At 40.1% G+C, this 27,560-nt stretch overlaps 1 protein-coding gene across 1 annotated transcript in view; it reads right to left on the bottom strand.

The window, feature by feature from the left end:
- The window catches only part of DPP6 (dipeptidyl peptidase like 6), a 772,816-nt gene that overhangs the window by 304,807 nt on the left and 440,449 nt on the right, over window positions 1-27,560 (bottom strand). Inside the window, exon 4 of the mRNA XM_033863543.2 lies at window positions 14,482-14,576. Within this exon, the coding sequence (XP_033719434.1) occupies window positions 14,482-14,576 (95 nt within the window). The remainder of the gene's footprint in view (window positions 1-14,481; window positions 14,577-27,560) is intronic.

Here is a 27,560-nt window from a genome sequence, read left to right as displayed (position 1 = left end):
CTTTCTATGACAGGCAGTTAATTATTTGTGGACTAATTTAATTCTTTCAGTTTTGTTTTGAAGATGTTGTAAAGGCTGTTCTACAATAACCATGATTTTGGGGGCTAGGTGAGCCTCATTCTTAAGGGGTTGCTCTTCTGGAGTCTCTGCTTAATATCTCATGGCCGGGAGACACTTAAATGATCCCTGGTGATGTATGAGCTCTGGGAATTTTTCCTCTTAAAGTGTCCTATAGTTTTGCTCTTTACTTGAAACTTTATTTTGTCCTGCCTTGTGCTGTTTCACGTTTTATAAATAAAGATCAACAATTAACCAAAGTCTCAAAGGGGACACTATGCAGATTTCTCAAGTATCCTTTAGTTAGCTTCCTCCTCTTGGGATGTCTGTTTCATAAATTGCAGCCATCTTTTTTCCACATGAACTCTGATCTCCTTAACTCAGCAAGACTGAAGGACTTCTGTCTTCCTCCTTGTGCTGAAGTCCAGCAAGAACATTCACGCAGAAGATCAGCTGGTTGTTTGGTTCATTTAATTTGTTTTCCTTTTCTCAGTGATCACACGTGTGAGCTGCCTGTTTTCCAATGTATGAAAATTGTATTTTTACCCTATATTTTACCCTGTTCTACAGTTGTGTTAGGAGAGTATAAGAATGATCAGCTTATACTCTCATAGCCAGGACCAAATGTCGAGAAGAGAATTTTAGTTTGTTTTGTCATATTGTATTCCCAGTGCCTAACAGTGACTGGCACTTAACAGAATCTCTGTAAATATTTGCTGAATAAATGAATGACTATATGCTCAGTTGTTATAAGAGTGGCAATCATGTTACTGGTACAAAGATAACACCAAGCAAAACCAGCAAAGAGTCCAACTTTCTACACTTGAAAACCATCATAGGTCACATCTCTTGATGGAGGGTCAGCTGCCAGTGATACTACTTGAGACAAGTAGAATCTCATTAGGCTGTTTGAGAAGCTTATCACTGCCATTCTTAGGTAGAGTTTCACTCATTTTTGACAATCTCAGTCCCCATGCCCCCTGGGTGTGAAAATTATAGGCTGTATGTCCACCTTTTCACCAGGTGCAAATAATGGATGCAAAACTCACTTAGCACATTTCCTAAACATTTGCACCAAGACTATGAATCAAAGATACATTTTCCCAAACAAAGTAGGCTTTGGTTTCAGGTTTGTCTGAGGGATGTTCCTGCAATGTTTTGTCTATTTTAGATTATTTGTCTTTTTCTGATCAATTTGAAAGAGCTCCTTGTAGACTGTAGATATTAGCCTTTTATTTGTTACCTGGATTGTAAATATTGTCCATTATTTTTCCACCAATTCTGCCTTTTTAAATTTTGAAACCTAAAACTCTTTTATGGTAAGTTAAATATGGCTATCTTTTTTATAGCTTCTGGATTTTCCATTTAAAAAATTTTCTCTCTTTTGTACTAAACCAAATGATAGACTCTTTTCAACATTTATATCTTTAGTACAATTGGAAATTAATTTTGTATGCCTGTGAAATGAGACATTATTTCCTTGTAGATAAAGAGTTAAGTTATGCTCATATTGTTTTCTAATTATGTGATCATCTCCCCCAATGATTTTTATATATCAAATACCCTTTATATTGAAACCCACTTCTGAATTATTTGGTCTTTTACTGCTCTCTAGGCTATTCCTATGCAAAATTTTATGGTTTTAAGCTTATACTTTGGGGTCAAAGAGCCTGTGAGTCACACTCTGCTTGGAACATTTACTATGTGAAATTTAGAACATTTCTTGGCTTCTCTGTGCCTCTGTAAAATGGAGATAATATCATGGTTGATGTGAAATTCAATGACATAATTACAATGCCTGGTGCTATCAGCTATTATTAGTAGTATTAGTTATTACTGTGATTGAGTTGAGTACAATATGTTTATTATGTGTTTTAATATCAGGTAAAGGAGTACATGTTACCATATATTTTGAAACTTTCTGTGGCTACATTCAGGTGTTTATTCTCATATATGTCAATTAGAATATTTTATCAAATGTTCAACACTAATTTTTTTCAAAGTTCTAATTAGGATTATGTTAAAGTTTTATATCAATCTTAAGAGAATTAACATTTTAAATACTATATTCTCACCTAAGATTACATTGTATCTTTAATTTTTTTTTCCAAATCGTCAACAAGATTTTATAGTTTGCTTATTCTTTTATGCTGTTCTTAGATTTATTCTAGGTCTTTTTATAGTTTTTGTTCTTATTGTGAATGGAGTATTTTCTCCATTTCTACTTCTAGATACTTATGTTAATGAAGAGAGAAGGCATTGATTTATTTATGTATTTTTGTATTTAGCCATATTAATAAATTTTCTTATTAACTGCAGTAGTTTTTAAAAACTAATCTCTGTTAGGTTTTCTAAGATAGAATTATGTTATCAGAAAGAGGGATATAAGTTTTTCCCAGTTCCTATTCCAATCATGCAGTTTGCTTATATACTGCATTTCCCATGATCTCTAAGAACATATTAAATATTAATGATGATGTTGACTATTCCTTCCTGACTGTAATTGAAATGGTTTTATTGTTTGCCATTTAGAAATGTTTTCACTGCTAATTGGCTCATGATAAATAGTCTTCACCATATTTAAGCAGTTTTTATTCTTATCTTACCTGGAATTTTTATTAGGAGTGGTTGATAAATTTTACCAGATGGCTTTTCAGCATCTTGTGATATAATCATAAGTATTTTTCTGTTATTTTGCAGTTGTAATTAATTTTGTTGATTGATTTCATGACATCGTTGTCATGATTAGACCTTACTTGTTCAGAGCACATTATGATTTTGATACATGACTGAATTCTACTTGCCAATATTTTATTTACAATTTTTGCATTTATGCTCACTAGTGAGATTGGTGTATAGTTTACATTTTGCATTATTTAGGGCTATTTAGTTATCAATAACACAATTTTTTAATAACATTATTCTGACTTTAAAAAATATTGGTCTACATATATGAGGATTCCATATATATATATATATATATATATATATATATATATATATATATATACACACACACACACACATATAAAACTATAGGCCTGTTTCTGGTGAGATGCATATCTAAATGGTTGTGTCTTGTTTTCTTGTACTACATAAATATGTATGTGATTAGGAATGCAGAGAAAGAAAGGTGGCCATTGGTGGGAGAGAGAGAGATAAAATGATAGAATGCTCCAAATTATCAAGTAATAGAAAGTAAATGAAGAGTACAAAGCATCAATATATCCATAGGCTGTTTTGTGAAAACAATCTCCTCATAAAGGGAAAAAAACCTAATAATTAGTATCACTACTAATTACAAGATTAGTAATGATAAAACAAAAGCCAAACACTGACAAGATTAAATGATTTCTAAGAGGACACTTTGTGCAACTCTAGGGGAACACGTATTAAACAAAATAAATGGACAACTGTAATCTCACCCTCCGTAGTCAATAAGGAAGAGGGGAACTTGTGGACAAGGTAGCACAGCCTGCACCTGGGCTCCTAATTCGCCTAAAAATCATTTCATTTGGAATCAGACAGTCCCAGGTGCCACTCCCAGCACTCCCAGAGAAAATCGGAACATGCAGTCGCTATAGAACAGGAGAAAGGAGGATGAATGCTCAACCACTGAGAAAAGCGTCCAGATGGTTTCACAAGCTGAATTCTCTCTAACCTTGAAAATGGATCATTCTGTGCACTCAGGGGCATCAGCATTTTTGCATTAGGCTAAGCTGACACACTATTTTGCATCTGTAATCTTTATTTTAGGCAACATGCAGCAGCCTCCAGGAGCAATCTTGTGGTATGTGACGATGGACCACAGGTATGAACACACCTCTGAAGCTGGGCACCCTTCTCAGCCGTGGGATGCTGGCCTCAGTTCCCTCTGGAGCCCTGTGGGCACAAAGGCTGCAGCTGGATACTTTACGCAATTTAGAAATAATTTTGTTTGGAATTAGACAAAGCTGAGTTCAGTTCTCAGGACTCCCAGCTCTCGCTCCCAGCTACGAGAAAAAGTTTTTTTTTTTTTTTTTTTTGCGGTACGCGGGCCTCTCACTGCTGTGGCCTCTCCCGTTGTGGAGCACAGGCTCCAGACACGCAGGCCCAGTGGCCATGGCTCACGGGCCCAGCCGCTCCGCGGCATGTCGGATCCTCCCGGACCGGGGCACGAACCCGTGTCCCCTGCATCAGCAGGCAGACTCTCAACCACTGCGCCACCAGGGAAGCCCGAGAAAAAGTTATTTTAACCTCCATACACTTCAGCTTTCTCATCTACAAAGCCAGAGTAACAAAGTACTGCTGCTCACAGGATTCCTAAGGATTTCAATTAAATAAGATGATATATGTACAGTGCTTAGGATAATTCTGGTTGCATTGTAAGCACTGAAATATCAATTATTAGTTGATTTATCCTGCATAAACCTTGCAGCATCCTCTTCCTCGAAGTGTCCCTGGTTTTCCACTCCGCCACGCCTTACTTCTCCGGACTTCGTGTCTCTGAGATTGCCACTCTTCCCATTAACAAGGGTCAAAACCCCCAGATCACACAGACCACTGCTGCAGTCTCACCCGCCTGCACACAAAATGTCACCATTTGTTCTCAATTCTACCTCCACACTCAGACTTACACCCACTCCACTCCCCGCTTTCCTGCCTTCATTCAGGGCCGCATTCCTCTTCATCTGGACCTGAAGCAGCCCCTGGGGACTCCTTGCCTAGAAGCATTCTCTTCTCCAAATTCCCTTTCATACTGGTCTGGAGTTACTTTCCTAAAGCACACACTTGTCCTCGAAAAACCTATCCACTCCAATTTCCTACAGAGTAAAGACGAGCCCGCTAAGAACAGTACTTGATGACTTGCTCTTTTTCCTGGGCCTTTAAGCCCCAGCCTTCCGAGCCCCTCCCAGTCAGGCTACACCAGGTCAAGACAACTCGCTACATGGTTTACCCACGAACTTTTGTTACTCCGCCTGTTCACGCTGCCAGGGTGCCATTTCCCACTTGTCTCTAGACTGCATTCGCCTTCCAGGGGCAGCTGGAACGCTCCCTCTTCACACCCTCAACTACTGTCGACACCAATACCCTTCTCTCCTTCCTCACCTTGTTCCCATCCCATACGGGACCTCAACTCAGAATATATTCCATTCATTTAGATCTTCTGACTTCCTTTAGATCTGGGCTGAAAGCTTCCCAGGAGTAAACATTGTGGTTTACAAATCCTGTATCCATCCACCCATCTCGTGGAGCCCAGGGCCTTGCTCAGAGAAGACTCTCCCTTAATGTCAAATGATGAGATGCAGGTGTGACAGGACAGTGGCATCAGGCCACCCCTCACCTAAAGAGAACAGCATGTTTGGGGCCAGAAAGATCAAGCTGCTACTTTATTTCTTTTCAGGTCTTTTAAAGACGTAAGTATAAGGTATGCTACTCATGTACTTTAAAAATTAAAAACATGGGGGAGGGAAGGATTGGGAGTTTGGGATTAGCAGATACAAACTAGTATATATAGGATGGATAAACAACAGGGTCCTACTGTGTAGCACAGGGAACTATACTCAACATCCTGTGATAAGCCATGATGGAAAAGAATATGAAAAAGAATACATATATGTGTAACTGAATCGCTTTGCTGTACAGCAGAAACTGACACAACATTGTAAATCAACTATATTTTAATAAAAATTTTTTTTAAATAGAAAATAATCATTTGAAAATGATTTGTCCTACTTACAATTTAAAAAATTAAAAGCAATAGCCTATGAAATGAAAATGAGAACTAAAATAAGTCAAAGATACTTTTGGTTTTTGTCCTATCTTGTTATATGAGAAGCAGACAAAGAAAGGGGAGAAAGAGAGGGGAAAAGAGTAAAAGAAAAAAATCAGGAATAAAATGAAAGCGATCATCTGAGACACCAGAGGAAAACAGAAAAACACAGAGGGACAAAGAGGATGGGCAGAACCATGTAGACACAGAAACGAATACAGAATACAGAGAGACAGTCTGTACCAAAGCTTTCTACAACATTCTTGCAAAAGACGTTGACTTTTTAGGCCACCCTTTTGTTCCTGGACTAAGGGGGTTTGAAACCCTGAGGCCAGTCTGGTCAGAAGTCAGTGCTTGTGGTCAACTATGGGGACAGGCCAGCTGCTCCCTGCCCCACCCGCCAGATTTGGATCTGTGAGAGAATTAGGTCTCGCTGCTGCCAGATCTTCCAGTTTTTCAAGAGAAGCCAGAAATCTGGATGTTGAGTTTGTGAAAAACTACTCTGTGGCCCAAATAAGACATTTCAATGGGCACCATTGGTGCCAGTGTTTACCCTCTGAATTATGGACACACACAAGGCTATTCCTCCTTCCTCGCTCTAACCTGGGTGCCAAGTGCAGTCAGTCTGGGGTGGAAATGCTCGCTGGGCACGGCTGGCGCCACCACAGATGCTGTTCTAGCTGTGGGTCTGGCAGCATCAGTTTGGGGAAGAATATGGTTGAGATTAGAAGCACATCTTCCAGAGGGCCTCTGTTGTTTCTCTCCTGGATTCTGGAATGGCTCTAATCATACTAGTAATTATGTCTCTCCCTGTGAGGAGTCAGAATTCATTAATTTTTAGAGAGTGAGATAAAATTCAAATTCCACAGGCTAATGATTGTATAAAATCAGAGAGAGAAATTAGAGAAACAAAAAGGCTAAATGTTAATCTAGTAATTTAAATAAGTAATTAAAACAAGTGGATTAGTAATTAAACAAGTAAAGACATAAAAAGTGAGAAAACCTGACATAAGCATAATGACAGGATGCGTTTTTTTTAATTTACTTGTTTTCTCTTCCAAGTGTTTCTAGGAACCATCTACAGCTCTTACATATTCATCAATGGAAGAAGTCTAATGTCTTTGAAATGTAAGGCTGAATTTTTAAAAATCTGATTAAAATTACTGAGTAAACAGCATTGAAACAGTAATTATGGAAATCATCACACTGGAAAATAATACACAAAATGTCACCACCTAACATGACAAGCTACTGTCAGAGTTCATTGTTCACTTCCCAGCTTTTTCAATGGACATAGCTGATGTTTACAGCTGTTAACTGAAGTGTATTAATATTGTATTCTTCTGTGTCTATTTAGTATAACAGCATAAATATTTTTCATATTACTTTATAGCCTTCATAACTATTATTTTAATGGTTACATCATATTTTATTTATTTTTATTTATTTATTTCTTCAGTTTCAGGTACTTTTCACTGTTTTTAAAAACTTTCTAGATAATTTACTTATGAAAAATTCCCTGGAATGAGTCAAAAGACATAAATATTCTTATTAATCTTGAATATATTGCCAAGTTGCTTTCCCAAACACCTGGAACAATTTAAATAATACAGTGAATGACTGTATCCATTGTACCACTCCTTGCTACCGCTGGTATTATCAGTAAAGAGGGTGTAAAAAGGATGAACATCACAGGTAACACAGTGGGCTATACTGAATGGGCCTGCTGGGTCAACAGCTCGTGAAGTGCAGGTCAAGCCACTGTTGTCTGTGGACCGTCTTGGCTTCCTCATCAAAGAAAAGAAGGGTTTGAATCACATAATCTGCAAAGACTATTTCAGCTTTAAAAACTTGAATCTCAAGCAAAGGCTAACACTTCATCCTCCAGAGAATTTTTGGTGTATTATGTTTTAGACGGATTGGAGAGATAACAGTAAGTTTCTGTATGAATTACAGCCCCTGAGAAATCAATGTCATTAAGTCCACTGTAAATGCACTTCTGGGGGCAGGGGGGGAGAGGGAGAGGGGGAGGAAGGGGAGAGGGAGAGGGAGAGGGGGAGAGAGGGAGGGAGGGGGAGGGAGGGAGAGAAAAGGAAGAAATCAGTGGGGTGGTGTGGCAATTTCTTTTTTTTTTGGCACGCGGGCCTCTCACTGCTGCGGCTTTTCCTGCCGCGGAGCACAGGCTCCGGACGCACAGGCCCAGCAGCCACGGCTCACGGGCCCAGCCGCTCTGCGGCACGCGGGATCCTCCCGGATCGGGGCACGAACCCGTGTCCCCTGCATCGGCAGGCGGACTCCCAACCACTGCGCCACCAGGGAAGCCCGGCAATTTCTTAAAATAAGACAGCAGTGAAGTTTGCCACATTGACCCTTCCTTTCACAAACAATTTCTCAACCGTGCAACGCTGTTTGAAAGCATTTTTCCCACAGTAGAAGTTCTTTCAAAATTGGAGTCAATCCTCTCAAATCCTGCAGCTGCTTTATCAACTAAGTTCATGAAATATTCTAAATCCTTTGTTGTCATTTCAATAATCTTCACAGCATCTTCACCAGGAATAGATTCCATCTCAAGAAACCACTTTCTTTGCTCATCAATAAGAAGCAACTCCTTATCTGCTCAAGTTTTATCACGAGATTGCAGCATTTTAGTCAACGTCTTCAGGTTCTACTTCTGATTCTAGTTCTCTTGCTGTTTCCACCACATCTGCAGTTACTTCCCCCACCGAAGTCCTAAATCCCTCAAAGTCACCCATGAGGGCTGGAATCAACTTCTTCCAAACTGCTGTTAATGTTGAGATGTTGACCTCTTCCCACGAACCATGAATAGTCTTAATGGCATCTAGAATGGTGAGTCCTTTCCAGAAGGTCTTCAAGTGACTTTGCCCAGATCCATCAGAGGAATCACTATCTCTGGCAGCTACAGCCTTACGAAATGTATTTTCTTAAATAATAAGACTTGAAAGTCAGAATTACTTCTTGATCCATGAGCTGCAGAATAGATGTGTTCACAGGCATGAAAACAACATTAATCTCATTGTACATCTCCATCAGAGCTCTTGGGTGACCAGGTGCACTGCCAATGAGCAGCAGTATTTAAAGGGAATCTTCTTTTCTGAGCAGTAGGTGTCAACAGTGGATTTAAAATATTCAGTAAACCATGTTGTAAACAGATGTGCTGTCATCCAGGCTTTGTTGTTCCATTTATAGAGCACAGGCAGAGAAGACTTAGCATAATTCTTACGGACCCTAGGATTTTTGGAATGGTAAATGAGCATTGGCTTCAGCTTAAAGTCACCAGCCGCATTAGCCCCTAACAAGAGAGTCAGCCTGTCCTTTGAAGCTCTGAAGCCAGGCATTGTCTTCTCCTCTCCAGCTATGAAAGTATTAGACGGCATCTTCTTCCAACATAAGGCTGTTTCATCTGCATTGAAAATCTGTTGTTCAGTGCAGCCACCTTCATTCATTATCTTAGCTAGACCTGCTGGATGACCTACCGCTTCTACATCAGCACTTGCTGCTTCGTCTTGCACTTTCATATCATGGAGATGGCTTCTTTCTTCAAACCTCAGGAAACATCGTCTGCTAGCTTCAAGGTGTTTTTCTGTAGCTTCACCATCTCTCTCAGCCTTTATAGACTTGAAGAGAGTTAGGGCTTTGCTCTGGATTAGGCTTTGACTTCAGGCCATGTTGTGGCTGGTTTGATGTTCTATCCAGAACACTACAAGTTTCTCCACGCCAGCAATAAGGTTGTTTCACTTTCTTATCATTCGCGCGTTCACTGTAGGAGCACTTTTAATCTCCTTCAAGAACATCTCCTTTCCATTCACAACTTGGCTAACTGATTGGAGCAAGAGGCCTAGCTTTCAGCCTGTCAGCTTTCCACACGCCTTCCTCACTCAGCTTCAGCATTTCCAGATTTTGATTTGAAGTGAGAAACATGCGAATCTTCCTTTCACTTGAACACTTAGAGGAACTTGTAGGGTTATTACTTGCCCTAATTTCAATATTGTTGTGTCTCAGGAGACAGAGAGGCCTGAGGAGAGGGAGAGAGACAGGGGCACGGCCAGCTGGTGGAGCAGTCAGAACACACACAACATTTTCAATTAAGTTCTCCGTCTTGTATGGATGTGCTCCATGGTGCCCCCAAATAATTGCAACAGTAACGTTAAAAATCACTGATTACAGTTCCCATAACAAATATAATAGTCATGAAAAAGTTTGAAATATTGTGAGAATTGCCAAAATGTGACACAGAGACACACACTGAACAAATGCTGTTGGAAAAACGGCGCCAAAAGACTTGTTTGACGTAGGGTTGCCACAAACCTTCAATATGCAAAACAACGCAGCATCTGCAAAGCTCAATAAAATGAGGTCTGCCTGTATGTAATCCACGTGAAAGTTAGCTTAGGTTTTACTTTTAGAAATCGGAGAGAATGCCCCTGCTTCACCCTGGGAGGCGGCCCAGACACACCTCCTGCAGGAAGGAGCTCGAAGTCAAGGGAGGCCCGTTCCCCCTCCCTGCTGCTGACCGGGTCACCCTGTGTGCCTGAGCCCTGAGCTGCCCGGGTCCTCCAGTCCACCTGACCATCCTGAGTCACACTGACTTGCACCCACATTCTACGTCTGTCCTCTCATGTCATCCAGACAATGCTCCTGAGGGGAAGGACGGGGTACACAGAGCTTGCACAGCTGCCTGAGGACCTGTCACTGTGGAGCAGAGAGCAGTGCTGGCAGGGAGGAGCGGGGTCAGGGACCACCTCAAACCTCTCACCACACTGACGCTCAGGGAAGCCGCTCACCTCGGTTTTGTGTGTTTTATATCCATTCATAGAATACACAGTTACAGAGCACCCACTATGCACAGGTCACAGTGCCAAGCACCGTGGAAGAGACAAAATTAATTCAGCTAGAACCTGCCTCCAATGAGCCTGACTACTGAGCAGGCAGCAGATGTCCGAGCTCATGCAGAGATGATGTGCTTGTGATTTCCTTCCCTGCAGAAATCTAACGGAGCACCTCAAAAATCTGTGGAGACGTGGATGGACCTCGAGACTGTCATACAGAGTGAAGTACATCACAAAGAGATAAACAAATGTCATATGCTAACGCGTATGTGTGGAATCTACAAAAGTGGTACAGATGAACCTATCTGCAAAGCAGAAACAGAGACAAACAAGTAGAGAACAGACGTATGGACACCAAGGGGGAGAGGGGGAGGGGATGAATTGGGAGATTGGGATTGACACATACACACTATTGATACTATGTATAAATAGATAACTAGTGAGAGCCTGCTGTAGAGCACAGGGAACTCTACTCCATGCTCTGTGGTGACCTAGATGTGAGGGAAATCCAGAAGGGAGGGGATTATGTGTATATGTATGGCTGGTTCACTTTGCTCTACAGCAGAAACTAGCACAGCACTGTGAAGCAACTATACCCCAATAAATAAAAACTAAAAAACAAAAACACTCTGGGAGGATCCTGCAAAAAAAAAAAAAAAACAAAAAAAACACAGAAGTTGGAAAAGGGACCAGGATATTTTGATAAATCCTTCCTAAAATCAATTATTATGTCACATCAAATATGAGATGCTACCAAATAATAAGGATCTGAGAATATCTCACCATCAAAAAATTAATATAAAAAACAAAGGAATGTAGTGTGAACCAGGATGGAATTGCCTTAGAAGGTTAAATGTCTATGTGAACTCACAATTTAAAGTGTTTCTGGTATTCTGAAATATTTCATGATCTGATTTCTACCATTTGGAGCTGTGAGAAGGGATGACTGAATTCCTTTTGGTCAAAGGAAGCTGTTTGGGGAGGCAGGTGAGAACCCTCCAGGTGAGCCCAGCACAGCACAAGCTCTCATTTGCATAATTATCAATGATGTACAAAGCCCTTGTGCTGGATTGCCTAGTGTTTGCATTCATTTGCCTCCCCTTCCATTGATCCATCCCGGGAAAGAGCCAGTCACGGAAGCCAAGGAGCCAGGGGGATGCTCAAGGCCAGCAGGCTGGAGGACCCTTGTGTGACCTTGTGTGTGACGGTCCTTCTCAGTGGCTGGGGAAAGAGAACGAGGTCAGAGGTCAGATTGTAGGTTACTATTTTAAACTTCTGCTGACCTGGGCATTCACTGCTTCATGTTCACGTCTCCACTAGTTTCAGGTTGTTTTAAGATCAACCTAAAGGGCTTCCCTGGTGGCGCAGTGGTTGAGAGTCCGCCTGCCGATGCAAGGGACACGGGTTCGTGCCCCAGTCCGGGAAGATCCCACATGCCGTGGAGCGGCTGGGCCCGTGAGCCATGGCCGCTGAGCCTGCGCGTCCGGAGCCTGTGCTCCACAACGGGAGAGAGGCCACAACAGTGAGAGGCCCGCGTACCGCAAAAAAAAAAAAAAAAAATCAACCTAAAGATTACAGGTGGCCTCACAGGTAGCACAGCCTCTTCCTCAGCTTACTTTTATCATTTAAACAATCTCAAAGCTTCCAGGTTTCAAATAAGGAGAGACCACCTAGGGAACCAGCATCGGAAAGGCAGGCGGGCAGAACCGGGCAAGAGCCACTGCCCTGTGTGCCCGCTCTCTCCAGCCCACTCATCCTCCCGGGAGCAGAGGGTCCGCCGACTGTGATCCCTTCTGAACATCATGCTTCCCCTTCTTAATACTTGCTCATGAAAATACAGAGAGCTGGATCATTCCATCAGCTTTAACTTGCAGATGGAGTAACTGAAGCACAAGTTTAACTGGCTCAAGAGAACTTAAATCCAGAGCTTCTGTGTTCTAAATGATGATGCAGACACTCAATGACTTTTCCTCTCTTTCCTTCGTCTGAGGTCTGTTTACAGGAGCCTTTACGTGTAGCTTTGAGCCAAGAATAAACTGGCATGATCACGAACAGTGTCAATCAGGCTGTACACATTTGGTTCTCAACAAATGTTTCTGAGGTGAGTGAATAAATGACATTTTAAGAAGGAATTTCATCATACAGAATAAACCTTCCAATTTTCAAGATGAGCTCTTCCTTTTTTCTTTACCTAAGGAGGTTTCTGAAGTCACCTTATTACTTGGCTAAAACAACTTCAGTTAAAATACACGATCTGTCACAAGTTATTGATTGGAGAAAGAGAAGGCTGTTCCTAGTCTTGAATTTCCTTACTAAGTGCAGCTGTACCAACAGTACCCTACTTTCAGCAAACTGACATCCTTATGGGAAATATCGATAACATCCTGGCATTAACATGTACTTACCCTCAGCAATGGTCTGATCATTTTCTCCTTTCAATTAATATGAGAAAACTATTTCTGCAACTTCAGTATTTTTGAGTTGAATCAGCTTTTCTTACAGGAGCCGTTCTACCAAAGATGATTTTTTAATGCAAAAATGCAGGCACATTCATTCTTTCCAGGTCGGGTCCTACTTTGCAGACTACTACTGAATTCAATACCTGTTGCTTTGGGAATTACACCATCATACAACCTTGCTAGCCCTCTCTTACGCCAGCAAACAGTCTCTGTAAAGGGCAGGATCCAGCCCATACTAAACCTCAAGAAAATGTTTATTCTTAAAGAAAAAGGTATCGCTACACCAAAAAGAAAGGAAGAGTATTTAAACAGCAGTGTCATGTTCTTGAGAAGGTAGGGCAGCATTTGTGTGGGACAGGGGATAGGGCAACGCAAAGATGGAATCATCCTTTCATCCCTTGTTGTCCCTGGGACAAGGCTCCGGGGACCTGCCTGAACGCTCACCCAAGGACTCCGGAAAGCTCACTCACTACACTGGGCTCGGGATCCTTATCTGTAAAACCAGGCAGCTAATTTTTTCTATCGTCTCTGATCCCCAGATCACAGGATTCTAGGATTCCTATGTTTCTGATTCTCATCAGAGGCTTCTTATGATGGTTCTGATTGAGAATTCGTGGCCTGTTTTAATTCTTGCTTTTAACACAGACTTGGCCTTAGTTTCTTCCTTTGATTTCCTCCATGTACTGGACAAGAAAATGATCAACTCCCTAAAGCTGAAGATTTATTCCTTCTAAAAATAAGCATGAACATATATGAAAAAAACAGTTAATTCTCTTTAAATCGATTTCTGGTACATAACTTCAGTCAATTCTTTAATAAATATCATTAACTGTTACATGGACTCCAAATCTTAACGCCATTACCTTTGGGGAAACAGGTTTTCCCAGACGATGAAGCAGTGGCATTCATATCGACTCAGTACTTGTTCTAAAGCATAAACATCACTTAATGTCATTAGAGCGAGTATAGTCAGTGCCTAAATTAATATTCTCTGCACACTTTAAGATGCATTTTTAAAAAAATAGGAGATCGTGCAAGCAGTCCTGAAGTATTCTCTGAATTACTACAATTGTTCTGTAAATGTGCAAATGCCTTAGGACTTATCTTTGAATTATATATGATATGCAACACTTGTTTCCAACACCTGCAGAGAAATTTCCCGTATACTCAGAGAAATGGTGATTTCATCTTATTAAATTAGTGTGGTTTCAATTTCACATTATCTGTAGCTGCTCAGCCTGTAGTATTACAAGTTTATTGCTTCTGCTTGGCTATATGAAAAGTTGAAACCTAAAGTCATTTTCTGCTTTACTGACTTGAAGGCGGGAAAACTGAAATTATCCTTGTCATTAAAGAGAGTACTTACAATTTTTTTGCCTTCTATTAACACCGTAGAAGTATTTGTTTCAACATTCTGCAGTATCACACTTCCTTTCTGCTCTCTGTAGATGAATTCTTTATCTACAAGAGAGGAAATAAAACAGAAACATGAAACATCAAGGAACTCACTAGCTTTTGATGGACACAGGTAAGTGAATTGACTAGTTCCAACAAAAGTATATCCTGCATTTCATCAAAGGGTCCTTTAAATATGGTGAAATGGGTCCTTTAAATTTGCTCCTCTCCATATAACTGCATGTGAAGCTTCTCTCTGAATCATTTCTCATAGTCTGCACACTGACATAAAAAGCACAAGCATATACACACATAAAATCTTTAGAACATTCTAGACTTTTCTTGGGTAGGACACATAGAGTGGACACAACAGAGCAGATTAAGAAACCCGCTACCATAAGGGGCGGAGACAGTTGGTACTAAGGGGACTGATTTCCTATATTGGAAACTTTGGGGTGAAATCTGTATACGTCCACATGCATACCATATCCTGCAAAATTATTTTCATTTGGTCCACAGCTTCCTTTGCTATTCCTGGAGGAACTGGCAGTGTCACTGTCATGAATATCTTTGGCTCTATACATTGTATCCTCAGTGACACTTGTCCTTTGTAACTCAACCGAGATTTCAAATACCCCCTTAGAAAATTAATGGAGCAATCCCCCTGAATAGTATGCATGTAGGGGTATATATGTAGGCATGTAGGGGGGTGTGTGTGTGTGTGTGTGTGTGTGGTGTGTACACATACTACAAATGAAAGAGTAAACTTTCTGAAAGGATTGCAAGTGGAGAGACAGGGCACACAATTGGAAGAAGAAATGATAAACTGGGAGACTGGGATTGACAAATACACACGGCTACATATACAATAGATAACTAACAAGGACCTACTGTACAGCACAGGGAACTCTGCTCAATACTCTGTAATGACCTATATGGGAAAAAAACCTAAAAAAGAGTGGATATATGTGTATGTATAACTGATTGACTTTGCTGTACATCTTAAACTAACACAACACTGTAAAGCAACTGTACTCCAATAAAAAATTTTTAAAAAGAAAATAATACTATCTTTCTGAGTGAAGGGGATGACACTGAGCCAGTCTGAAGGTAAAGAAATTTCACACGATAATCAGTTGATGAATGAAAAACACTGTGCAGACTGGATTAATTCCAATGGTATTATCATTTCTATGCTTTTTAAATTCTACTCCACAGAATTACATTCTTTTCTTTCTTATTCCTTTATTCTACTTGCTTTGCCTTTAATATTCTCTTCCTTTTTCTAGTCTGTTAAGATGGAAGTTTAGATCTTTGGTTTGATTTTCCATCCTTTTAATAAGACTATTAAAGCTAAAAATTCTCCTCTATGCATGGTATTAGCTACATCTCACAAATTTTGATATGCTGAATTCAGTATTATTCAGTTCAAATTATTTCTAATTTTTCCTGAAAAGTCTGCTTGGTCCAATGATTATTTAGAAACATGTTTAATTTTCAAATATGTAAAGTTATTCTGGTCCTCTTATTTTTATAGATTTTTAATTTAAATTCACTGGATCAAAGAATATTCTGTACATGATTTTAGTCTTTTAAAACTCATTAAGACATTTTTGTGGCCCAAAATATGGTCTATCCTGGTAAACGTACCATATTCACATTTAATGAAATTATTGATATGGCTGAGTTTGGTCTATAACTTTTTTCACGGGGCTTTGTTTTCTACTTTTCTCCTCTACTTCTTGTTTCCCTCTTTCTTGTTTCCTGACTTTCATTTTATTTTGTGAACATTTTTTACGGTTTTAATTTCCCTATTTTTAGCTGTATTTCTTTGCCTTTTTTTAGTGGTTGTCCTAGGGATTATACTATGTACTCAACTTTTCAGCATCTACAAAGAGTTAATAATGTATCACTTCTCATGAAATATAGAAATCTGTCCAGTTTTCAGGTCCACATCCAGTCCCATGCTGTGATAACTGTTATGTGTATTACATCGACATACATTATACATTCCACAAGACAATGTTATAATTATTGTTTATAACAATAGTATGGTTTATAAAGAAATTAAGAAGAAAAAGTAAAAAAAGAAAAATTTGTTCTTTGCATTTACCCACTATTTACCATTACTGATGCTTTTTGCTCTTTATCGAAAATATGAGTTTCCATCAGATATCATTCATTTTCCTACTTCATAAAGAACTTTCTTTAGGATTTCTGATTATATGAATCTGCTGGCAACCAATTCTTTTAACTTTGTTTCATCTGAAAGTCTTTTCCTTTAACCTTCATTTTTTTTTTTTTTTTTTTTTTTTTGCAGTACGCGGGCCTCTCACTACTGTGGCCCCTCTCGCTGCGGAGCACAGGCTCTGGACGCGCAGGCTCAGCGGCCATGGCTCACGGGCCCAGCTGCTCCGCGGCATGTGGGATCTTCCCGGACCGGGGCACGAACCCGTGTCCCCTGCATCGGCAGGCGGACTCTCAACCACTGCGCCACCAGGGAAGCCCCTCATCCTTCTTCTTGAAGGCTCTCCCACTCTCCCGGTGGCCCTGCCCCGGGTTGGATGGCTGTCACCTTCACCCTGGACTACTCCAGGGCCTCCCAGTGGGACCCTCTGTCCCTTTCTCTATTGGGACAAGGCCACACTTCTTTTTCAAAACTTTTTTTCTGGCTCCTTGGCAGAGACTACTTTGGCCGAACTCCTTAGTCTGACATTCGAAGCCCTTCGTCTTCTGGCCTGTCTTCTCTTCCCATCTTAATTTCCCACCATCCCCCACTAACTAAGCATCCTAACAAGTCCTGCCTTCCAAGCCTCTCTGATGCCTGTGCCGCTGCCTTGGCTGCGGTGCCCTTCTCCCGCCCCCGCCAGGCACAATCTTCCTGGGCTCGGCGTGAAGGTCTCTCCTCCGGGCAGTTTTTCATGCCTCTGCCAGGCAGAATCCATCTCTCTGCTGACCCCTGACGTGTCATTCACCTTGTTTTATGCCCATCACAGCACGTTGCTTATTTGCTACTACAGCTCTCTCCCTCTAGAGTCATGATTCTCACGGGAAGAGGCCACACCTGTTTGGTTTCCTAACTCTTAGCATAATAACTGATATGAAAGTTGGTGCTAAAAAATATGTGAAGCATTTAACACATGCATCCTATCACAAGTCTGAGTCACCAAATATCCAACCTACTTGTGGAACAACAGGCAGAACTCCTTGTAGAAGAGGGAGTGCTCTGGGCCAAAGTAAAAGGAAGGAGAGATGGACCTGGTGGTTTTCTCAAATTACACCTTTTGTGTCTCTTTGTGAGATTCTGTTACAGCTACTTTACTCCTGTCACTGCAGGGCAAAAGGATGTTACAAAAGGAGTGCATCTGAATGCTGTGAGGATAGGAAGGTAAAATTGAAAAGCCATGCTCAACGGGGAGGTCCTTAGGAAAAGACTTCCCAAAGAAAATCTGGCACAGGACCACCCACTGGCTTGTTATTCTTCCTGTGCCAACTATCCAGTGCTTTGCATTTAAAATACATCATTAATTTAATTGTTCTGTGTACTTTAGCAATTCTTCAAAGCTAAAAAGTTAAAGAAATAGAGTAAGTTGCACTGGTAACTAGCACAATTATTTAAAAACTGGTAAAGCATCAAGAAAATTTCCCTTCTTTCCTATACAAACCGTATCACTGGGTAACCAAATTATAGATAAGGGGAAGTTTCATTTTATTTTGTTTCTCTAAATTGTGATATAAAAATATACAGCAATGCAACAAATTATTTTATGTACTCTTCCAAAAATAAGATAAAATTCCAGTCATTTCCTCTGAGTCATTCCTCTGATATTAGCTATAAAGATAGCTAATATCATATATTAGCTATGTTTATGTTTTGCTTACTTTTGCTTAACAACAATGTATTATTAGCAACTTTCAAAAGCCTTACCCAAGGTGAAAACTTTAAAAATGTATGGCATTTTATGGTACAATAGATTTCTTAAAAACTGAGATAATTTAGTTCTCATTGTCAAGTATAATTTGTATATGCTGGTTGGTTTTGAGGAGCATATTAATCCTTGATTATACAAATATCACAAAGAATTAATGCACAGAAATAGATTTTAATTACTGAAACAAATAGTGCACATAATAAATGGAGATTTGATTTTTCTCATGATTATCTTCTTTTTTCTTTTCTTTTTTTTTCTTTTTCTTTTTTTGCAGTACGCGGGCCTCTCACTGTTGTGACCTCTCCCGTTGCGGAGCACAGGCTCCGGACGCGCAGGCTCAGCGGCCACGGCTCACGGGCTTAGCCGCCCCGGGGCATGTGGGATCTTCCTGCCCCGGTGTCCCCCGTATCGGCAGGCGGACTCTCAACCACTGCGCCACCAGGGAAGCCCCATGATTATCTTCTTTTAATTTTAAACAATGCTGATAGAAACACTGTTCTTTCCATTTATTATTTTTTTCTCAGATATAATTTATTTCTATTTATGTACATTCTAATAACACGTAGCATATATTTCCTAAAAATTATATAAGCATATATTTCCTACACAGTCAATATCCATATGATGGTCATAAAATATAAATCCCTAACAGCCACGCTGTAGTCTAGAAATACCATTTCCCACCAAAGGAAAGCAGGACTCCTTCTGTAGACAGCTGATTCCAGGTCTGGGACAGGAGCTATCCTAGAGACCAGCAAAGCTATCAAATTCTATTACCATGTCAAAATGATTCAGAAACCAACCTGAAAAGGCTCCCACCAGCCAAGGACCAGCCATTTAGGGCTTTAATAAGAATAACTGGAACGGACTGAAGCTCTTTAATTACGTATAAGTTCATGAATTTAGAATGATACTTCAAAAAGAAACAACTAATTCAATTGATCATTATTAGAGGATACTTATAAATCAACATATTATTTAAAAACTGGTCAAGAAAAAGGAAAGCATCAAGAAAATTTCCCTTCTTTCCTATACAAACTGTATCACTGGGTAACCAAATTACAGATAAGGGGAAGTTTCATCTTATGGAAGTATTCCAGTTATCAAATGGAAAAGGTTGATGGAATTAGCATATCACCATTTTGCAGCTCCTGATGAGTTAAGGCGCCAATCAGCCGGGGCTGCTACACCACAGAAGGAGAGCAATCAGCATGGACTGCCTCCGTGAGGAAGAATATAGCACTACTGATGAAGCGCTAGCACAACCAGAGCCAAAACCCTCAAACCCAGTCAGGCTACTAGACCAACCAGAACTTGCAGGAAATAGAGGACGGAGGACCATTCACGCCATAAAGAATCAAGTAGGAGACTCTGAGAAACCACAGGGAAAATGGCCTGGCTTCTTCAAATAAACAATGACATTTATATGACAATTAGAAATTTAAACACAAATAAGATAATTAATGGTATGAATAGGATTAATAGGATAATTAACGCTATTAAGGAACTAATAGCGTTTGGGGGTTATTTTTTCTTTTAGTGTGATATGGTGGTTATGCTTTTCTGTTTAACAAGATAACAAGTCCTTATCTTTTAGAGATGAACATAGTGAAACAAAGAGGATAAAACGATATGGTATCTGGGGTCTGCTTCTAAATAGCATGGGTGGAGGAGAAAAAGGTCAGCATATAGACACAGTAAGATTGGCCAACAGGAAATAATGGTTGAAGTTGGGTTATGGACAAATAGGAGTTTACTTACTATTCTTTCTACTTTTGTTTAAGTTTAAAATTTTCTATAATAAAAAGTTAAAATTGATTTTAAAGTTCAAGTAGTTAAAAAAGATCATGCAGCTACAATGAGAATAAAGCTATGCTGGCTCATTTTTACATTTTATCCTTTGTTAGGCTTTTGCAGTAATTTGCACGTACTTGGGTTGCAGGCAGGTAGTGGTTGTGTTTTCATCGTATTTCTCCAGTAACCACTAGGTCATAAAATAAAAATTCTGAAATCTCTCCCTCCAAGGTCAGGAGCCAGGGGCGAAAATTTGCAGCAACCAATGACAGTCTTCAATCCAGATGTAGATACACTGCCTACAGCTAAGAGCGATTTTTCCTTCGGTTTGTAAATATTAAGCCTCGTATGGAGAGTTATAGGAAGAAACAACTATAATTAGAAACCTGATGTTATAATTAACACATTTCAGGAAATATAAGCCAAATGAAAATTTTAGGTGGACCATATTTATAATGTAGAACTGTGGTGCTAATATGTAGCCACTAGCCACATGTTCTTACTAATATTAAAAATTAATTAAAATTACATAACATTTAAAATTTAGTTCCTTCTTTGTACAAGGCACATTTTAAGCACTCAAAGCCACACGTGGCTAGTGGGTAGTGGTGTACTGGACGCAGCAGAGACAGAACATCTCCATCACTGCAGGAAGTTATTCTGAACAGCAATATTTTGAAGTTATAATAAGTGACAGCATTTTATTCCCAAAGAATGCCTTAGTTTACACCATAGTCTATCATCGATCTGGAAAAAAATCACTCTTCTCAAGCCATGGCTATCAAAGAGAAAATCAAAGGATGTCCTTGAAAGGTGGTCAGCAGACCTTCTGATACCTCTTGCCATTTATGTGCCTCCACTCTTATAGGCAATGAAGGCAACAGCTGTGGGAGAAAAAGATTTTTAAATAAAGTATTTCCAGATTATCCCAAATGTCACAACACCTTAAAAAAGAACATGAAGTTATATGGTAACCAGAGTCCCAGTAATCATCATCAGAATCAACGGATTGAAAATAGGAGTCAAGGGCTTCCCTGGTGGTGCAGTGGTTAAGAATCTGCCTGCCAATGTGGGGGACACAGGTTCGAGCCCTGGTCCGGGAAGATCCCACACGCCACAGAGCAACTAAGCCCGTGAGACACAACTACTGAGCCTGCTCTCTAGAGCCCGCGAGCCACAACTACCGAGCCCACGTGCCACAACTACTGAAGCCTATACGCCTAGAGCCTGGGCTCCACAACAAGAGAAGCCACCGCAATGAGAAGACAGCACACCACAACGAAGAGTAGCCCCTGCTCTCTACAGCTAGAGAAAGCCCACGCGCAGCAACAAAGACCCAACGCAACCAAAAATAAAATAAATAAATTTACAAAAAAAAAAAGGAGTCAAGTGGAAAAAAAATGCCAAAGGTTTTTTTTCTGTTTTTTTAGGTTGGGTTGAAATTCGTGATTTTTTTTTTTTTAAAAGTACCCACCATGATAACTATGGCCTTTTATTTGAAATTATAAGAACTACACACAATCCTCCAACATACCAGGGAAACATCAGTACAAATAGAGATGGTGAGAAAATGTAAAATAAATGATGTGCATTTTACTAAGAGTGGATAAGTAACTTATTTTCATGAGAATGTGCTTAGAAAAGGTAGGAGTTTCCAACTCCAAGGTAGGAGTTTCCAATGTGCTTAGAAAAGGTAGGTGGGTGTAAGAAGCAAAACTCAGAGAAAAGAGTCTAACCAGTGGACATTTCATTTATTCCCAAGAACATTTACAACGTGAGGGATACTCTTCTAGACACACCATGAATTAGCCATGTTCCCCGACTTAAGGACGCTTACAATTAAAATGGTCAGATGGCAATTACTGATGCTGGCTATCGAAAAGCTCCAAGTTAATCACAGCACTGTACTATAAGACATGATTCCAAGCAAATAAATAATTCTACTAATGTTATGAGAAAGTAGGATTTTCTGTATAAGAGAAAATAAATCCACATTTAAAATCATAAATTTCAGTAAAAGTTAAAATCCTGTAGTGTTATATATGGAATCTAAATAAAAGGTACTGATGAACCTAGTGGCAGGGCAGGAATAAAGACGCAGACGTAGAGAACGGACTTGAGGACACAGGGGAGAAGGGGAAGATGGGACGAAGTGAGAGAGTGGCATGGACATATATACACTCCCAAATGTAAAATGGATGGCTAGTGGGAAGCAGCTGCATAGCACAGGGAGATCAGCTCAGTGCTTTGTGACGACCTAGAGGGGTGGGATAGGGAGGGTGGGAGGGAGGCTCAAGAGGGAGGGGATATGGGGATATATGTATGCATATGGCTAATTCACTTTGTTGTACAACAGAAACTAACACAGCATTGTGAAGCAATTATACTCCAATAAAGATATATATAATATATATAGGCCCTGTAGTGTTAAATTTGTGTCAGAAATATCAATAGGAACACATTTGCTTATTTTTTAAAGTATGTATTTGCTAGTTTTGTCCATAGAAATATTAGATACATGATTTCCTAAACACTCAGATTTTGGTTCCTAAGTACCATTCTCACTAAAAAGAACAAGGAATATTTGAAGAAACAAGTATTTTTAGATCTGAGGCACAGGAAGTACAGTATGAACCTGGGACACCTTATTGGCCAGAAGGCAAAGAAGAGTTCAGTGAGTGATGGGTCTTGGCGCCCATTCTTGCCCCATCCTGTCTCAGCCTTCACATCTAACTCTGACTGGTCCTTCCTCTTGGCTCTGGGCTCAGACACAGGACTTGAACTGGTGGATGGAATATAAGCAAGCAGACACTTGACTTGCCCCCTCCTGGCTCTGCCATCGCCATGAGACAAACACAAACATCTCTCACCTCATCTTCTGGCACCAGGAGGAGAATCAAGTGTGAATCACAGCCGGGTTATCACGGTCACCCGAGAAGAGGCTATTCCAGATCGGCCAACAGCCTGCTGGGTGTCCAGCCACACGAGCAGATCACGCAACGGATAAGCAGAGTTCCCTAACCAACCACCAGCTGACAAGCAGATGTGTGAAAAATACACAAGTGTGTGTGTGTGTGTGTGTGTGTCCCTGAAGGTGTGTGCTCGTTTATTACACAGCACTCTTGTGGCACCAGACAACACACACATGCACAGGAGAACCACCTGGGAGGGCCCTCGGAAGTCAAAGTTGGGAAAATCAGAACATGAAAAGAACAATGCTGTAACTGATTAAAACACATCAAATACATAAAACTGTAAGGTCGGATCTTAACAAACGGCACCGCGAAACAGAGGAAAGCTTCAAGTGAGCTTTATTAGGGAGCGCTCCCGGGCGAGGTTCACTGGTCCGAGAGAAAGGGGGCCAGAGAAGTCGCGCCCGGGCGAGGGTTGGGCAAGATTTTACAGGGGAAGAAGGTAAAGGGGTGTGGTGAATCTGGGAGGGCGCAGGGTATTCCTTATTTGGTGGTCTTTTCGGGTATCCTGGGGAACCGTTAGTCCCGCCCCTCGAAAGGCGGGAAGGCTGGGCTGGGTTCAAAGTCCCCAGGTCAGTTCCTGGAACTGGGTGGTCCGGAATGTCTCCAGGGCAGTTTCTGGAACTGGGTGGTCCAGAGAATTTCGGTCTGATGCAACCTGTGAATCTGATTGTGTTCCCCTGCCTCGGGCCAGTTGGCCTTACAAAAACAACTCATGAGTCCATAATGGTACCCACATAATGGTTCTCATTTTCCACAGCTGAAGGCAACTATTATAGCAACTCCTTTCTCTGAAAATTGGTAATTAAAAATTCATAATTAAGGATTCATCCTGCTTTTTCAGTAGTATGGGGACACCAAACAGCCTGTTTCTGAGGGAGAGCCCCTCCTTTCAGAAAACTGCCCACTCATAAATGAAGAAGGAATGATGAATTTAGAAAATCACCACTTTTAGAAGGAATGATGAATTTAGAAAAGCACCATTTCTAGAAGGAGCGATGAATTTAGCAAAGCACCATTTTGCAGCCCCTGTTGAAATGCTCACTTCGGGTGAGGCCCATCCACGGATGCTACCCCCACTTAGAGAAAAGCTGATGGGATACTTTCCTGGTGCCAAAATACTACCCCAGAGAAAACGTGCCAGTGTCAACGGGGAAACACACGTTCCTCATGGAGGAATCTGGTGGCCACCACTTAGAGTCCCTAACAGTGGGACAACCAGCGGTGGACACACACATGAGAAATCATTCCATGAGGAAAGAACCAGACAAATCCAGGATGTGGGAAATTCCACTACACACTGGCCTAATATGGGGAAATAACACACTGTAGAAAAAAGAGGAGCTGCCTTCCTTTAACAGAAACGTTAAGAGACATAATCAAGTATAATTATGACCCTTAATTTGATCCAAATGATAGAAAAAAGCCACAGAAGATATTTTGAGAAGGAATGAGGAAAACTGAATATGTCCTGGGACTCCTATGATATTAGGAAATTATCCTCATTTTTTTGTTAGATCTGATAATATAGATAAATGGGAGGATATATTTTTGGAGATACATGTGTTAGTATTCAGGGATGAAAGAAAATGATGTTATAATTTAAGTTTAAATATTTTCAGCCAAAAAATTGATAGAGAACACAAACATGATAAAAGTGTTGATATTAACTGATAGTTATGTGGGTGTTCACAGTACTCTCCTGTATACTTTTCTGTAAGTTAAAAATTTTTCATAAAAAAGGAAGCAGACCATATGACCCAGCAATTCCACTCCTGGGTATATACCCATCCCCCAATGAAAATGCTAATTAGAAAAAATACATGCACCTCAATGTTCACAGCAGCATTATTTACAATTGCCAAGACAAGGAAGCAACCTAAGTGTCCCTCAACAGATGAACAGATAAAGAAGATGTGGTATATATGTACAATAGAACATTACTCAGCCAGAAGAAAGAATGAAACTTTGCCATTTGCAGCAACACACTTGGACCTAGAGATTATCATACTAAGTGAAGTACGCCAGACAAAGACAAATATCAAATGATATCACTTATATGTGGAATGTAAAAAATAAACTATTGAATGTAATAAAAAAGAAACAGACTCACAGATACAGAGAACAAGTGGGAGGGGAGGGGCAAGATACAAGTAGGGGACTAAGAGGCACAAAGTACTATATATAAAATAAATAAGCTACAAGGATATATTGCACAGCACAGGGAACATAGCCAGTATTTTAAAATAACTATAAATGGAGTATAACCTGTAAAAATTGTGAATCACTATTTTATATACCTTTAACTTACATAATATTGTACATCCACTATACTGCAATTAAAAAAAATCAAAGATAAAAGGAAGCAGAAAATAAAACAACATAGCCCCTGATTTCTAGGAACATACAACAGAGTTGGGTGGACATAGGAGCTCTTTTCTACAGACCATGAACTGAGATGCTTATGGCAGAAAGTCGGGGGTGAGCAGAGGCTCTGAGTAACAGCCCTGGTGTGTGGGTAAAACAAATGCAGGAAACAGAGGTGCAGAAGTGGGAAGCCAGATGTGCACAGTCCTCACGACACTGGTTTTGAAGATGAGGGTGCCTGGGTGAGTTTTGGAGCCCTAAACCTAACCCTAACCCATTTGTCCAGAAACTCTGGAGCAGGGCTGCAGTTTAACATATGTGTTTAGGTCTGAAGTAGCCAAAGGGCTCCAAAATTTTTTAAAAAAATTTTGTTTGTATTCTGGGTTTTTTTTTTTTCTGGTTTACATCACAAACATGTCAGAGGGAGGCAATGTTGGCTCAAAAATGTCTTTCAAAAGAGCAAGCTTTTCTAATTACACTCCCTAAATGCTAACAGCGCTCACTGAATCCACAGCAAGCACTTAACCAAGAGAGGACAATGCTGAGATTCTGAGACTCGATCCTGAGACCTGGGGGACTGCCAGCTTCCCCCAACCCTGAAGTGAGACGTAGACGCGAGAACCGCTGGCTGGTTAATTTGCTCCCTCTGGCTCAAGGGCCTCATGCAGCCATCTTGATTCAAACTTGCAGCTCTACATCTGTGGCAGGACAGCCTGACATTTTCCTGCAGGATCTTGAGAATAAGAATAAACTGGAAGGACTGCAAGTGATGCTTCCCTTCCCCCTTTCAAGAATGCAACCAGGGTACTGTGTTCTTTACATCTGAGGGTAGTAAGAGGCATCTGCTTCGGAAAATCGAAATTCTTGGAAACAAAGAGCTGGGTTGTCTGGGGCTGGGATGGGTAAGCAGATAGATGGAGGGCAATGGGTGATTAATTTCTGTGGGCTTCAAATTATGATAAAATGACGCCACAATACCCACTTTTACAACTTGGGTAATTACATCAACAAGTACCTTCTAACAAATAATGGTCTCAGCTTGGAAATTACTTGGAAAGTATCTACATTTCAAAGATGACATGAGTGGATTCAAATTTCACTGAATTTTCATCACAGGATCTGAGATTGCCCAATTTTGTCTTTGATTAATGGACTGCCCAAATAGCTTTTAAAATCTTTTAAATTTTCATTCTTCTTATGGGGAACAATTTTTATGTGACTCTACAGAGTCATGTTTATACTTTTAAACAGCTTATTGTATGGAGACCCCACCAAAAAGCAACAAAGCACTTGTTTCTGTATTTAACATTGCCAAACATATGCTTATGTGGCAAAGGAAAAAAGAAACCAATATTTGTAGAACTAGGATTTGTTTTTTGCAGTTTATTTTTTTCACCTGATTCTATCACGAAAGAAAATATATAGGTTAGGAGGCTTTCAAATAAAAAGGTTTAGGTGGGTGAAGACAAAAGAAAGATAGGGAAAGAAGTCCTTTGCTCATAACATATTTTTAACAATATTTATGATTAGTTGTTGTAAAAATCTAAGATTCCTTGAAGGGACTTTAAAGTGATTATCACATAATTGTTCTATTTAATAAATCTGACTTAGAACAAATCAATAACAAACATTATTGAAGGTGTCAAAAAGTTTTAAAAAGACTTTGAAATGGGCAAAAAAGACCACCGGGTAGCTGGTAGATGCTCACTGTCATTGTCTTTGAGCTTTTTTATACTCTGAAAGTTGTAGAAAACTGATAGTAATGCAAAGGATTCTTGCCAGAGAGATGCAGATGATTTTTGTCTAGTGGAGATGCAACTGACCCCTAAAGCCAATTTCCCAGCAAATTCATTTCAGCATTGTTGATCGCCTATGTATGTATTTGTTTTTCTACCCTTCTCTTCAGATCTTACTGGTTCTCTCCTTAATTTGTGAGCTAAATAAAATCTTTGATATATGTTTATTTTATATTAACAAAATCATAA

Source organism: Tursiops truncatus, chromosome 9, assembly GCF_011762595.2.
Source record: "Tursiops truncatus isolate mTurTru1 chromosome 9, mTurTru1.mat.Y, whole genome shotgun sequence".
NCBI lineage: Eukaryota > Metazoa > Chordata > Mammalia > Artiodactyla > Delphinidae > Tursiops > Tursiops truncatus.
Note: the sequence above shows the minus strand (reverse complement) of the source record. Positions and strands in the feature narration are given on the sequence as shown.